Raw genomic sequence first — 14,943 nt, 5'->3', positions numbered from 1 at the left:
AATAGTTGGCTATAATTGTTATCAGTTTGTTTTATTGATGATGACTATTTTAATTGATTAATTTTTTGAAGATGGGCAAGAAGGGAGAGAAACAGTTTAGGTGGTCAAGACCTATGGAGCGTTTGATGCTTGAGATTCTTGCCGATGAGGTGAAACTTGGGAATAGGCCTAACAATAGCTTTAAATCAAGTTCATTTACACGTGTGGTAGATGCCATGAAAGATAAGTTTGGGGTTACGTGCTCGGTAGAACATGTGGAAAATCATCTAAGAACAGTGCGATCATCTTGGTCCACCATAGTAAAAATTCGTAAAAAAAGTGGATTTGGCTAGGATGATACTTTGAAGATGATAACTGCCAGTCCTAGTGTGTATCATGCCTATATCCAGGTAATTTAATGGAGTTAGGAATGTCAAATTAGGATTTCTTGTTCTTTTGAATTTTTGCACTAAACCTGGATTTGTTATATTGTTGATTGAAATTTCTGGTTTATGATTACGCAGAAAAATCCAGGTCACAACAAGTATATTCATAATAAAATTGAGTTGTATGATGAAATGGCTGTTGTGGTTGGGAAAGATCTGGCCACCGGGTCTTTTGCAAAATCATTTGTCGATGTGAATTTGGAAACTCCATTTGTTCCTAAGACAAGTGTGGAGACAAGTGTAGAACAAAAGGATGTGACTAGTGCAAGATCCTCAGAAGTGAAAGCACCATCATCGGGAACCAAACAACATCGTAAAAGAAATCGCAGCAATGAAGACATTGAAACGATGTCTCAACAACTTGGAGAAGTGGCAGCTGCTTTGAACAAAATTAGTGCAAACAAGCTTGATAGCAACCAACTACATGAAAAGATTATGAAGATAGAAGGCTATAGGGAAGAATTTCTGGACTTGGTATTCGAGCATTTGGTGCAAAATGAGAAGCTAGGAAAAGCATTTATGGCGAAGAGTCAAAGACTTCGTTTGATTTCTCTCGAGAGGTTCAAGAAAGATTGGGGCGTCGAATAAAATACTTTGAAGTTGCAGATTTTGCGTCGATAGCATGAGAGGAGTTTTGGTTGTCTTTAGCGAAGTTTTGTATATTCTGTAGCAAGCATGCTTATTCGATGCATGTAGCTGAATATTGTTTCCGAATTTCAATTCATACTTGAATTTTGTGATCTCCTGGTACATGGATTTAGTATGCAATCTGAAGTGCATGTAACTGAATTTTGTTTTCTTTAGGAAGAAGTTATTGGACAATATTTGCTTTGGCCTTTGACAGATATGGTATGGCATTATGAGGTCCAATCTAGGATCTGCAATAGTTGTATGCATTGCTGTTTTGGGAGGGGGTTGCATCTTAACATGCTCTGGCACAGGTGTACATGGAAAATCCTCTGTCCGTTAGTCTCTTGGCAAGTTCTGGTTCTGTACCCATATATCCTCTATTTTCTGCAAGTGCTTTGTGTCTTGGTGTTCAGTGTTTTGGTTTTTGGGAGGCAGAGGGGTGGGGAAATGGAAATAGGGGATGGGCAAAGGTTTTAGTCTTGAAAGGGAATTTTAAACGATATCTAGAAAGACAGGGCTATGAATTTTCTAACTGAGTTTGCTGTAATAATTTCATTTAAGAATTCATGGTGTAATATGAATAAATATTTTATAGAAATGATAATATGATTATAATGGATAGAAACTAAAATTAGCTTGTAATGAAATGAATGTTTTGAGAGTAGAAAAATATTTGCAACATATCAACAAATATCAGAAAATATTTTCATTGACAAACCAAACACTGGAAAATTATAAAAAGAATTTGGAAACTAGTTTCACTTAATAACCAAACACTGGAAAATTTTGGAGAAGGAAGTAATTTTCCAGGAAAATGACTTTGATGGAGGAAAATATTTTCAATCCAACCAAACAGACCCTTAATTCAAAACATGAGGTGTTGTGTTGTACGTTTTAAAACAATGAGAGATATTCTATATATTAGGTTTACCACAAGATTTTTTTATTTTTTATCCCTTATGTTATTATGAATTTAAAGGTAATCTATTTGATTTCATTTTCTTTTTTATTTTATGTCGTACTTGATTGTCCTTTATAAGAGGACAAGTCCACATTCTACCACTTTCTACAAGTTTTTTGGTGCCTCTAAATTATATGGATAATACCTTTCTTGGCCTCCCCATCCCGAAAAGATTCTTCAACTTTTAGTTTGGTAGTCATAGTCGGTAGTAGGATAATTGGTAAAGAAGAAGTAATGGCGGACGAATTCGCATTGGATTTGGAGGAACTGAGACATCTGCAAAGCATTGCAAAGAGGCCTAGGGTTGTCTCTCTGATCTCTGCTGAAATTAACAACTTGGAAAAGGTATCATCGCTCACACTTGTTTCACAGCATTTTTAGTTCCATTTCTATCCCAGAATACTTAGGAAAAAACTTGGTTTGTTTTCATATTCTTGCAAGATTTCGTTGATGATTTAATTACATGTTTTTTAAGTATAATCTTTATTTGTGTGTTTTGATTTTGTATTGAAATTACTTATTGTGAGGACTGGCTTTGTTTATGGCTGGGTGATTTGATGATACTTGGCTCAATAGTAAGTTAATGTTTTCAAGAATGGAACTTTCTTCTGTATTTATATTTGCTTGTTCTAATTGCTGTATGAGTTTAGATTATTTTGTACTGTTATGTGGCTAGTTGTTGAAGACTGTTGTGTTTACGGAAGATACAGAGATTGAATAAGTTACACCCCTGGCTTACAAATCTTATTAAAGTTTTGTTGTTCAAGTTTTCGAAATTGATTGTTTCCATAGTTGAATGACTGGAGGGAGTGAAAAGGTGGAGTGAGTTTCTTGAACTCCCAGATTTTTCAAAGAAGATAAAGCACTTGATTATGTGGCAGGCAGTAAACTGATGCGTAACTGTCTGAATCTATCCTTAAAGAAGGCTTAACCTATAACCAGATGTTGGAATTAAACTATTGCAGGCGAGCTAGAAATCTGATGCTGAATCAGGAAATAAGATCACAAAGCTTTAGTACATGAAGAATGACATATTAAAGCTGGTTTCAGTTTTCCAATATGTTGTCTGTGTCTCTGTGTCTCCTGGCTGAAAATCAATTTAGACTGGTTTGTTCTATTATCTGCTCTGGTTAGAAACGCAAGTTTAGAATGGCGAAGTGATTAGTGAGAGCATATAAGTTTCCATGTTAGAAGCTGGTTTTTGAATTTTGCCTTTGGGAGACAGATTGAGATCATGATATTGTAGTTGCTCATATGAGTCCCATTTCTCCTTTTTGTTGAGAACATAAGTACGTTTGCATTTATACTTTTCTGCCAATTCACACAAGTCATTAAGGTGAGTATATTCTCATTCTTTTCTTGAGGAAGATTATTAAATGAATCATCTCTTATTCACTGACATATATTCTAAATGAATTTTCTTTCTAATCTTAAATGACGGCATTGATTTGATTTTGGAGTGAGCTTTGTTGGTTTGGATTCCGTATAGTTGGTCTTATGATTTCTGAATGTTCAAAGATTGGAGATCACTTGACTCATGCTTATTTAGATAGACAGCATTCCAGAAGCCAATATCTTAAAGTATGAAGACTGTTATCCATAAATTTGACGAGATGCTATTGATTGAGAAACAAAAGGATTTGCAAGAGAATGGCTTGAATTATGTAGAATTCTGAAGATGCTCGTAAGTCTGAAAACTTCTGGGCTGTTTTGCAACTCAGTACTTGATGCAGACACCTAGAAGCTATAGTGCATATAAGTGTCCTTAAACTTCTTGATACAATAGTTTCTTTTATCTAGTTGAATGTTTTCATAAAACTGGACCTTGAGATGGAAACAGTGTGTGAGTTTTAGGAGAAAGAAAAAGAGCAAGGAGGAGGCTTTTGAAACTTTACGACATCCACCAAGATTTCCTTATGATTGACGTCCTATGGTGAGCCAAAACAGGATTATGTTACCATCTCAAATGTCAATGGATAATCCAAGTTCTAAATCACTTGCAATCTTTAATCTGAGATTGCTCTACTCATTATAGTTTATGGTAATTTTTGTGCTGTGGTTCGAACATGGTTCGAAGTCATGGTATCCATCATAATTGCCTACACAGCTACACTATCATTTCCCATCAACATAAGATTATGGCTATATGGAGTGAATGAAAAAAATTGTGAAAAAAAGAGAACTGATTAAACAATTTTGAATAATAAGGTTGAAGAAATGAAATAAAGAAAAGAGGACATCACAATGAACAAATAAAATAACCCAAAATAGAGATATTTGATACAGTTTAATGGTGGCATGTTGTGTATGGATAAACAGTAAGAGACAATCTGGTTGGACTACATGTCTAAGTATTCTGGTTTAGTTGTCCGGTTTGTTGACTTAGACTTCATGACTATTAACCTAGACATTTTGAGCTTGATCCCATGTAGCGGATTTAGTTCTTGGATTGTCCACTTGTTCCTAGGGTATGTTCAATAAATCTTTTTTTAGGTTAGCTTTCATTCGGCTAAAATATTATTAATTGTGTCTGCCTGCTGTCACGACAAATAACTATAATTTTCTCGCGTGCCACAATTCAAAAATTGTTAAGCATTTCTGTGACTAATAAGCTATAATTTTCTTGTGTGCCACACTTCAAAGATTGTTAAGCTCATTATTTTGGCTTAGCCCATGGTAACATCATCTTCAGAATCCAGATGCTTGCAACTCTGCAATGCCTGGGTGGATGATATTTTGCTGGCATTAGCAAGCAGTAGTAGTAGAAATTTACCTGGCCTGGAAAGGAGTAGAGAAATATTTCTTTCGTTGTCCATTAAAGTTCTGATGGGAGGAATAATGATAGAGGGGAGAGATACAAAAAGGTTTGTGGGTGGTTCAGTGGTATGGTTTACCATGGCAGGGTGTTGTGTACGGGACAAGAGGCAGAGGATTGAGATCCATCAGTATGAACAGAAGCTAGTTGTTAGAAGCTCGAGTTTTTGGTTCTCATGGTAAAATAGATCATGCTATCTTTGTTTCCATAAAGGACACGCATAACATTCTTGGCAATATAATTAGTTTTCAAATCTAATTAATTCTGGCCTATGTCGATGATTTCTATTGATTTTCCTATATGATAAGGGTTGAAACTGTTTAGCTGAAAGGACATAAGTCTTGTCAGATGAAAGAAAGCTAGTTGTTGGTTGCTTTATGGCTTACTAAGAAAAGGATCCTGTTATCGAGGTTTCCATAACTGAATTGAGGTTAAAATAACATTCTTGGTTGGTAATAATTTTTCACTCTAATTTATGCTGGCCTGTGTGTTGATTTTCTCGTTTATATGGTTTCAAACTGTGTTTTATTAACGCCTATATGGGAGTTCATTTGTATCTTTCAGATGAAGTCGCTTGAGCTGTGAACATTCTTATCCAATTCACCAGAATCCAAGTTGTAACTAATTTATCTGTTTATTAATGATGTTTTGTACGGTTGGATTATGGGTAGTCTGTGTCGTCATTGGTGCAAATGAGGCGGTGACAGTTTAATGCTTCATCTTATTTACTGCACTATATTTTTATCTTTTAAACATTATGAGAACTGTTAACAATTTTGTCAATGCAATGCCAATGCTTTTAAATTGTATGGGACAACCTGCAGTCTTTAATTGCCCTTTGTTTGTACAGCTGTCAAAAAATGCTGCTCTAACTAAATCTTTACAAGTCCCTACTCCAATCTGTACCGCACCAAAGGGGCTTTCAAGCCCAGCTCTACTCTATGTGACGCTGGGATCTTTCAGCTGGGATCAGGACAATGAGAAAGTGAAGGTAAAGTAGATTTTTGGTGTTCTTAATATGCGAACCTTTATGTTTGAGAACATTAGACCATAATTTAGATGCTTAGATGGTTGGATCTTGAACATGCATTGGAATATCTGGCATTCCTTGGTATGTTGAATTGGTAATAACATAGTTAATGAAATTTTGATCCTGATGGTTTTATCTCACTGTGAATCCTTGCAAACTGGCTGACCCTTCATGCCTTGCAATCTGTGTGTGTGTGTGTATCTGGGCAACTCCCTTGCCTCCCTTGTTCATTGTTTTTTGAGTGTATCTGCCTGTGTTTTCCAAGGGGAGTGGGTGCGTGTTTGGGTGCTGCGGAGGGGAAAACTGATTTCATTAGTTTTACCGTTTGCTTGGAAAAGAATTATGGCAAATGACTTTGTGTATCTATTTCTAGATTTATGCCTCTTTAGAGGGAGTTGACCAGGAGAAAATTGAGGCTGACTTTAAGCCGATGTCATTTGACCTCAAATTCCATGACGTCCAAGGAAAGAACTATCGCTGCGCCATACCGAAATTGAACAAGGAGATAGTACCTGAAAAATGCAAGGTGGTAGTGAGGCCAACAAAAGTCATCATCACCTTGGTCAAAGCTTCCAAAGGAAACTGGTCGGACTTGCACTTTAAAGAGGATAAGGTGATTATTTCTCTTGGAATTTAAATTCAATTTAGATTCTTTGTAAAGTGAGTGCTTAGTTTTGTAAGAATTGTGCCTTGTGATGTACAGCTCAAGCCAAATTTGGATAAGGACCATGACCCTATGGCTGGAATAATGGATTTGATGAAGGTATATATACACGTATTTATTATCATGTAATTGCTTTGTTATCATTTTGCAGTTTTTCCTGATGTATTGGACATTCCTTCATGTGTACAGAATATGTACGAGGAAGGTGATGAGGAGATGAAGCGAACAATTGCGAAAGCATGGACAGATGCTAGATCTGGCAAAGCTGCAGACCCTTTGAAGAGTTTCCAGTAACTATGATCAGTTATCGAAAAGATTGGAATTGGTTCTTTTTCAGGCAGGGTGCGTTAAGAGACCTCAAACATCTTTCAAGGAGTTTGTTTTAACTATAATGGCATGATTGATATGGACCTTTTGGTTTTAATTGTGCGCCCAGATATTTGAATGCGTTGTAGACCGTTTCATTTGCATGGCTTCTATCTACTATTAGATAGTCGTTTGCTATTTCTCCTGTTGGCACCTTTACAGAATACGATGATCAGATCCAAACTTGATCTCCTACAAAATCTGCTATCTTCATGGTTCCTGGTGTTCATTCATCTTTAGTGGAACCCGAAAATTCGTCAGTTGTGCTTCTTGGCCTACGCATTTTTTTGGGGTAAAAAACGTCTACTTGTATTTTGTAGAAGGAATATATATATATGAGCAACCGTCCAGATAGACTGTACAATCTGTGAGTCTACTTGTATTTTGTAGTAGAAGGAATATATATATATATATATATATATATATATCAGAAAGTGGTGCTGAGCAACCGTCCAGATACTGTACAATCTGTGAAACATCATAGTAGGATAAGATCCTCCTATCCTTCATCGTGAAGACTTTAACGCATATTTTGCAATTCTCAAGCTAATCTAATCCATCAGAGTTGTTAACAAAAGAGGATCACGTGTAACAGAGTTGAAAAGAAAAAAAAAAAAAGGGTCCTACAGAATTGTTGCAATGTAAGCGTCGTCCTAGTTCTCTTGGTTCAATTTTGAGGATGACCTGCTTCCTACAGTCCTGATCTCCTTCTTAAAGTGCGCATGCCACCTTAATCTGACCTGTGTTAGATGATGCAGTGACAGCAATTCCTAAGTTTCACCGTTGAGGTGATTGTTGTACTGCTATCCTCCCATTGATACAATTCATATTTGAAGCTAAACATGTCCTTGGACTGAATCTATTCTCTGTTTCTTTTGTGCTTCTGCTTTGAATTAGACTAAGCCATGTTATTAGACTCCATCGGTTCCTTTCAAGCTTTCCGAAGTGTAAGCATATGGTTCCTTTGTTCCCCATGGAACTCTATTGTTTCTATTTGATACGAACTCGACTCTCCAAACCCCCGCTTTTTGAAGAGACGATCCGATCAAGCAACGAAAGAACTATCTTGATCAGGTATGGATAGTATTGGAATGGAAAATAGGGTAGGTCGGCCACAATTTGGGTGAACACCAAGTTAATACGACACTCAATTCATTCAAGAATCCTCAATTAAGATCAACCAAGATTTGAAAGTCAAGAATTTCCACACAAGTATAACGAAACAATGAAGTTTCAATTTTCATTCATTTGAGTTGACCCCTATTACAATGAAGTTTAAAACTTTATATAGGCAAAACCCTAACCTAAACTAAAATCCAAATTGGACTTGGATTGACTTCACTTATCTAATAACTAAACTATTGGACTCAACTAAATTAGCAGCCCATTAAGCTCATGGCTTAATACAAGATTGGCCCATTTATCGACTAAACACATCTAACCAAACAACTTAATGAAAAAGTCAAACAATAATTAATTAAAGCAGACAAAATAGGAAAAATCCTAAAAAAATTAATGACATAGAAATCGCGGACAGATTGCACATAAACTCCACCGGTTTGTGGGTAGTAACTTAATTTTCTTTCTCGAGCTTGGCCAACGTCTTCCAAGTTTCTGGCCTGAACCTCCTTGGGAGTTTGAAAAGGCTTCTTAATCCATTTAGCATAAACTTTGATGTCCACATCATTCTCTCCCTCTAGAAAAGGATTTGTCCTCACATCCAAGATGATACCTGTAGCAAAGGTCTTCAAATCAACGCCATCATGTCATTCCCAAATTTTCTTTCTCGAGCTTGGCCAACGTCTTCCAAGTTTCTGGCCTGAACCTCCTTGGAAGTTTGAAAAGGCTTCTTAATCCATTTAGCATAAACTTTGATGTCTGCATCATTCTCTCCCTCTGGAAAAGGATTTGTCCTCACATCCAAGATGATACCTGTAGCAAAGGTCTTCAAATCAGCACCATCATGTCTTTCCCCAATTTGCAATAGTGTACTCCATAGGTAGCAACTTTGGTAGAACACTTGTTAGAATCACATCTCCACATCCTTGCAAATCAACCACCAAATCCATTTGATTAGTAGGAGGATGTTCCTCTTTGTCAACCAAATTCTCTAGTTCATTGATAAGCGATTCCTTCTCAGAGTATTCATCAATCAACATTAACAAGGACTCAAGTGACAACCCCACCTCCCCTTAGGGCGTACCCCAGGATTTAGCGGACCGCCTGCCCAACTCTCGCCAAGACTCACTCACTCACGTCAAGAAAATAAGTTGCAACTTCAAAAGTAAAGGAAACTACAGTTTCCAAGTTTGAAACATACATTTACATTCATTGCTATCTCAACCATTCATACATATCCAAATATAACAAGAGACTCAAGTTCTAGTTGCACTTCTAACCCTAATTGAGCACTAGCGCTAGTAGAATTACAAAAGTTAAAAGTTTAGACAAAAGTTAAAAGTTTCAAGAATTACTCACTCACGCCTATGCTCGTAACTCCTGTAAGGAAAACAAAAACTAATATAGTGAGCCAAAACTCAGTGAGGTTCCAAAATTTCATGCAAACCCAAGTTGGTTATTATGTAAAACTTGAACTCTTAAAATGAGCGAGCGTTAAAGTTCGTAAAAAGAAACAATAACCCTACAAGTGACAAGTTAATTAAATATACAACATTTTCAGGTATAAAGATACGGATGGCTCTCAAGAGCCAAATTCCTGTTGCATTACTTGATCTGAATCCGTTGACACTCCGTCAACATTTGAAGAAGCAAACCATGACCGTAGATCTCCACTTTACACTAATTTCCATCCACCAATCAACCCCTACCGGAACCGAAATCCAAAATAAGAGTGATGGTAATACTCGAATATACCGAATCCAGTGGACCATATCCAAAGGATTATACAATAAACAATAAACAATAAATAGGACCTATGGTTCACCAGTCTCCTCGACCAAGCCCTTACTGGCTTGATTTGACTGACTAACCAATAGGGTGAGGATAAAAGTAGTGAGACAGGATGAGAGGTACCTCCCACTCGGATTGAGTGTGATACATGCTACCGCTCAGCACTTATAAGTCAAGTACAAGATCTCAGGTAGTAGTCAAGTTGTACACATGTATATCAAGTCAATAATAGCCAATAAACAGCAATAAATCACATTAGGAAAAGTGTGATAAAGTACACCCTTGCCCGTCCAAACAAGTCAAGTATTTTGTGACGGCCCCACCTCCCCCTAGGGCGTACCCCAGGGTTCGGCGGGTCGCCTGCCCAACTCTCGCCAGGACTCACTCACTCATAGATCCAGAAAAATAACGTACATCCATAGAAAATAAATAACACATCCACTTCATCTTAAAATATACATTGATGCTCAAATCCAGATACAAAATTTCTACACATCAAAATACTTCAGAGTGTTTACAATTCGAGTACAATCAACCCTAGTCGGGTACTGGCGTGAGTACAAATTTAAAATTCAAAATAACTAGACTACGCTAGTCTGTACACATCTCATGTCTCGCTCGTACCCCCTGTAAGGAAAACAAATGACGTGGAATGAGCTAAAAGTCCAGTGAGGTTCCAAATAGCAAGTTGACCATTATTTAAACGTGCAAATTAGCAAAGTAATGAGCATGAAAAGGTCATAAAAGTGAGCAATAACACTTCAAGTAGCAAATCTCAAAATGAGCGAGCGTAAAGTTTTCTTTTAAAACGAAACAATAACACGATAAGTACTAATCATTCCAAAGTATAAGGATACGGATGGCTCTCAGGAGCCAACTTTCCATTGCATCACCAGAGCTTGATCAAGTAATAGCTGACACTCCGTCAACTTTCAAGTAAGTAACCAATCTAGTAGAGCACCACTTAAACTACTCTTCGTCCACCATTCAAACCCCCTACTGGGCCCAAAATCCTCAATAAACACTGGTGGTAATACTCGAGTATACCGATTAGTCGAGGAGATATCACTCCACTCGACAAAACAAAAGACCCAGGGTTCGTTGTCCAATCGACCAAGCCCTTGCCGGCTCGACTCGAGTAACTCGCCACAGGGTTTCTGGAATTCCAGGAAGTGCGCACCATATACACCAATATCTCAAATTCATGGCAACAATAAACAAGTATATCTCATATTAGGGCAAGTGCGATAAAGTACACTCTCTTGTCCGATCAAACAAATGACATATCATTAAATCACATTGGTCAAGTATTGAAAACAAGTGTCCAGTTCAATCAGGTATTTGGAAGCACTCACCAAAGGTCTAGTGCCTCTCAAAAGTCACGTTCAGGTCCAACTCCTTGGTTGGAGTCCAAATCTGCGATAAAATATCATTTGCGAATGTAAAACTCTCTAGAGTTCGAGTTCGAAACATAGAAGTTTTGCTTCAAGAAAATCAAGTAAATGCAACTCGTTTAAGTAGTATTCACGATACTTATCAAATTCAGAAAAATTCATGCTCGCTCTTAAACCTTTGAAACTTTGAAGCAATGATACTTTGAAATACCATTTAAGTCGAAGAAATGGAGAAAACGTATTTCTATTAGTCGAAATTTTCATTTTTCCAAGGGTACAAGTTTCGGCCGAATTCTAACTCATATACCTTGATAAGAAAAGATGTAAATATCCTAGATGGTTCAAGTGGTATTCGTCCTCAAATCCTTATCTAGTTCTCGAGTGCAAATCTGGGCAGCACGCCCTTTGTATTTACCTATTTTCTAGCCATTTATGGCTTCATTCTTTTCCGCAATTAATCCCAAAGTCACACACAAAATCATCTCATTTCAATAGCCATTGCATAGGCTCAAAGTCATACAAGTACAAAATCAAGTTAGGAACATGTGCGGAAATGAAGTTTGAGTCAAGAAACAAAAGACCGTTTTGACGTTGTTTTGCGTAACGGACACAACCGAGGCTACGCTTATTAGATTGAGGTGAAATTTATACCATTTCGAAGTTAGGACAGAGGGCTACAATGTTGACGAAGACCACTTAGTCCAGTTTCTAGTGTATCCAAGTCATATTCCCAATTTACAGAACTGGATTCCTACCAACAGGCTAGTTAACTGCACTACATTCAAATAGCCATAACTCAAGCTACCGAAGTCCGATTATGGCATTCTCAGGGGCGTTGGTAAGCTAAGACATAGTAATACAACTTTCATGTTTTGGCTAAATACTAGTTCAGTACATATCATGGTGAAAAGACACGACCAGATTGGTGAAATATCCAAAACTGATCACTGGATTCACCTAGGGCAGTCAGGGTATTTCGATCTTTTCATAGGCTACATTGCTCCGATTGAGCTGAAATTTTGTAGGAAACTATAAAACATCATTCTATACAACTTTCATGTTTTAGGCTAAGCCTAATTCGGCCTCTAACATGGTGAAATAGAACCAGGCAGAACAGGATATACCTTAACTTCAATTCTGGAAATTTGCTACAATCAAGGTATAAATCTTATTTTTAGCTTGAAACCATCACTACCACCTCTTATACCAACTTATATACATCATATACCACTCATACAACAAGTATGATAAGTGAATCATCCAAACCCTAACTCAAATTCATCACCCCAACCATCCAAAATCACTTGATATAAGCATTACAACCACAAATACAAGCTACTAAGCAACTCCAACATGATTAAGGAAAAAGAAAAGAGTGGTCAGCCATATTACCTCAAAAACAAAGCTTACTAGAGTTATCCTCCACTTCTCCTTGAAATTTTTGGTTCCTTAAGCTTCCCAAACTCTCAACCTACAAGTTAATCGGTTTAGTTTTTCTTGGTTTCACTCACAACTCTTGATTTGAGGTTGGAAATAGAAACTCTCTTCACTCTTTCTGCCTCTCCTTGCTCTTGGCCAAACAAGAAAAAAATGGTGAAGAAATGAGCTAAAATGAAGATAAGAAGGTAAGAAAGTTGGCTTGGTCAAAGGGCCTTAAATGGCCAACACTTGTCACACTTAGGTTCTCACAATTTTTTTTCTTTTCTCTCTCTCTTGGGGTCAAGAATTTTGGCTGCCTTGAAGGGTATTTGGGGATGATTTTTTCTGAAATAAAAGTAAGGAGATTAAGGTAATAAAGTAGTATTCAAGTGGTGTGTTCAATCGGTAGCGCGACACCCGTCGGTCCGATCCGTTTTTCCTTATTTTGCACGTACTAGGGTTTTAACTTATAATTCACTAACTTATTATTCTTACTTCTAATTACACATTTTTTCTTGTCTCAAACTCGCTCTTAATCATCAAATTTAGTACACTCTCCATACCGAATAATAACACTACGAAAAGACGTGAAAACTCTAGTTTGCGATAACTTGAAAACAAAAAGGGGAAAACCCTTAATTCTATGTTCATTTGCACTTATTGTGGGGTGATTGGGTAGTAGGGCCATTATAAAGTAATAATTTCCAAATAAAAGGAATTTTAAGAAAAATGTGTGGGATTTTACAATTCCATTGATTACAATTAGGGTTTCAATTAAAATATAAGAGATTTAGGAAAACCGGTTAGTCACAAGTAACTAGGGTTTTTTTTTTAAAATAAACTAAAGAAATCGTAATATCCTCTTTGGGACTAAACAACAATAGTATCCTAAAAGTTGGGGTATCACATGTTTCTTTCAAATATCAAGTTCAATTATGCACTTGGAAACACTCACCAACAATTTATTTCTTTTCAAAATCACGTCCAAGGTCAACTCCTTGGTTGGAGTCCAAATCTGCGATTAAATATCATTGGATAGTTTGAAAGCAATTAGGGTTCAAAATATAAGAGTTCCACTTAAAAAAAAGAAAATAAATGAAACTCGTTGAAGTAGTATTCATTTCACTTATCAAACTCTAGAAAATTCCTGCTCACTCGTTTGGTTTCGATAAAGAAGTGATTAACACTTTTAAGTTCGCAACTTGGTCTAAAAAAGGAGCAAAACGTATTTATAGTGGTCGCTACTTTCGCCTTTTAAAGGGGTACGAGTTTTGGCAAAAATTCAGCTTATGCACCTCTACTAAAGGAAACTTGAATACCCTAGACAACCGAAATCCAATTCATCCCCGAATCACCGCTCAAGTTCCAAGTTCACTCACTTATCTCTCGAATGAAAATTTAGGCAGCATACCCTTTGTATTTGTCCAATTTTCCAGGCATTTAAGGCTTCATGTTTTTCCTCAATTAACCCAATTCAAACACCACCAATAAACAGATCAAGCTAGCTCTTCATCTAGGTTACAAATCATCCAAATATAAGTCATTTCTAGCAAATAAACAACCACTACCAAAACTGAAATTTTCTCACCAAAGCTGGAAATTCATCTTTGAACACTAAAAAGTCACAACCATGCCACTAATCACGTCACAAATTCCATATCCAAGGTCCATACCAACATAAGATAGTTGAATAACATAAATCAAGGCTAAAATAGCAAACCCTAGCTGAAATTTTCACTAAACAACCCAAAACTAGAAGATCATCTATAATATTTAAAGATTCTTGCCATCTACACCATATTTAGCAAGATTAAGAAAGAGAAAAGAAGTGGATGAACTTATACCTTACCAAATCTTCTTGAAAGTGAGGAACCAAGTTATTTCTTCCAAAACTTTCACCACAACTAGTTTCCTAAGCACCAAGACACAAGTTTAATCGGTTTAGATTTGTGATTTTAACTCAAACAAGGCAAGATTCAAGGTTGTAGTTGGAGGTTTTCTCTCTTGTTTTTCTATCTCCTAGAGCTCGGCCAAGATGAAGAAATAATGGAGCAAAATTGGCCAAGAAGAAAGATAAGAAGGAAGAAATGGTCTTGGTCAACAACTGTTGGATCTTTGACAGTTGTCAAAGCCAAGTTTTCTCTCTTTTTTTTTTCTTTCCTTTTCCTTAGTCAACAAAGATGGCTGGATTAAGGGTTAATTTAGGGAGGATTAGGTAAAATAAAAACAAGAAGATTAGGGTAAGAAAGTAGTGGTCAAGTGGTATACTCAATCGGTTACAAACGGTACACGTAGGTTCAAGCCTATTTTCCTTAACTCGCTCGTACTT

General features: G+C 36.8%; 1 protein-coding gene across 1 annotated transcript; it reads left to right on the top strand.

Moving 5' to 3' along the window:
• The first annotated feature begins 2,118 nt into the window (after positions 1-2,118).
• On the top strand, positions 2,119-7,151 carry LOC113710575 (uncharacterized). The gene is made up of 5 exons (XM_027233663.2): positions 2,119-2,361; positions 5,682-5,822; positions 6,235-6,474; positions 6,565-6,624; positions 6,715-7,151. The coding sequence occupies exons 1-5, from the start codon at positions 2,251-2,253 to the stop codon at positions 6,817-6,819; spliced, it is 657 nt and encodes a 218-aa protein (XP_027089464.1). The 5' UTR covers positions 2,119-2,250; the 3' UTR covers positions 6,820-7,151.
• Positions 7,152-14,943: the final 7,792 nt, after the last annotated feature.

This window comes from Coffea arabica, chromosome 9e (assembly GCF_036785885.1).
Source record: "Coffea arabica cultivar ET-39 chromosome 9e, Coffea Arabica ET-39 HiFi, whole genome shotgun sequence".
Taxonomy (NCBI): Eukaryota; Viridiplantae; Streptophyta; class Magnoliopsida; order Gentianales; family Rubiaceae; genus Coffea; species Coffea arabica.
This window is presented reverse-complemented; position numbering and strand designations above follow the sequence as displayed.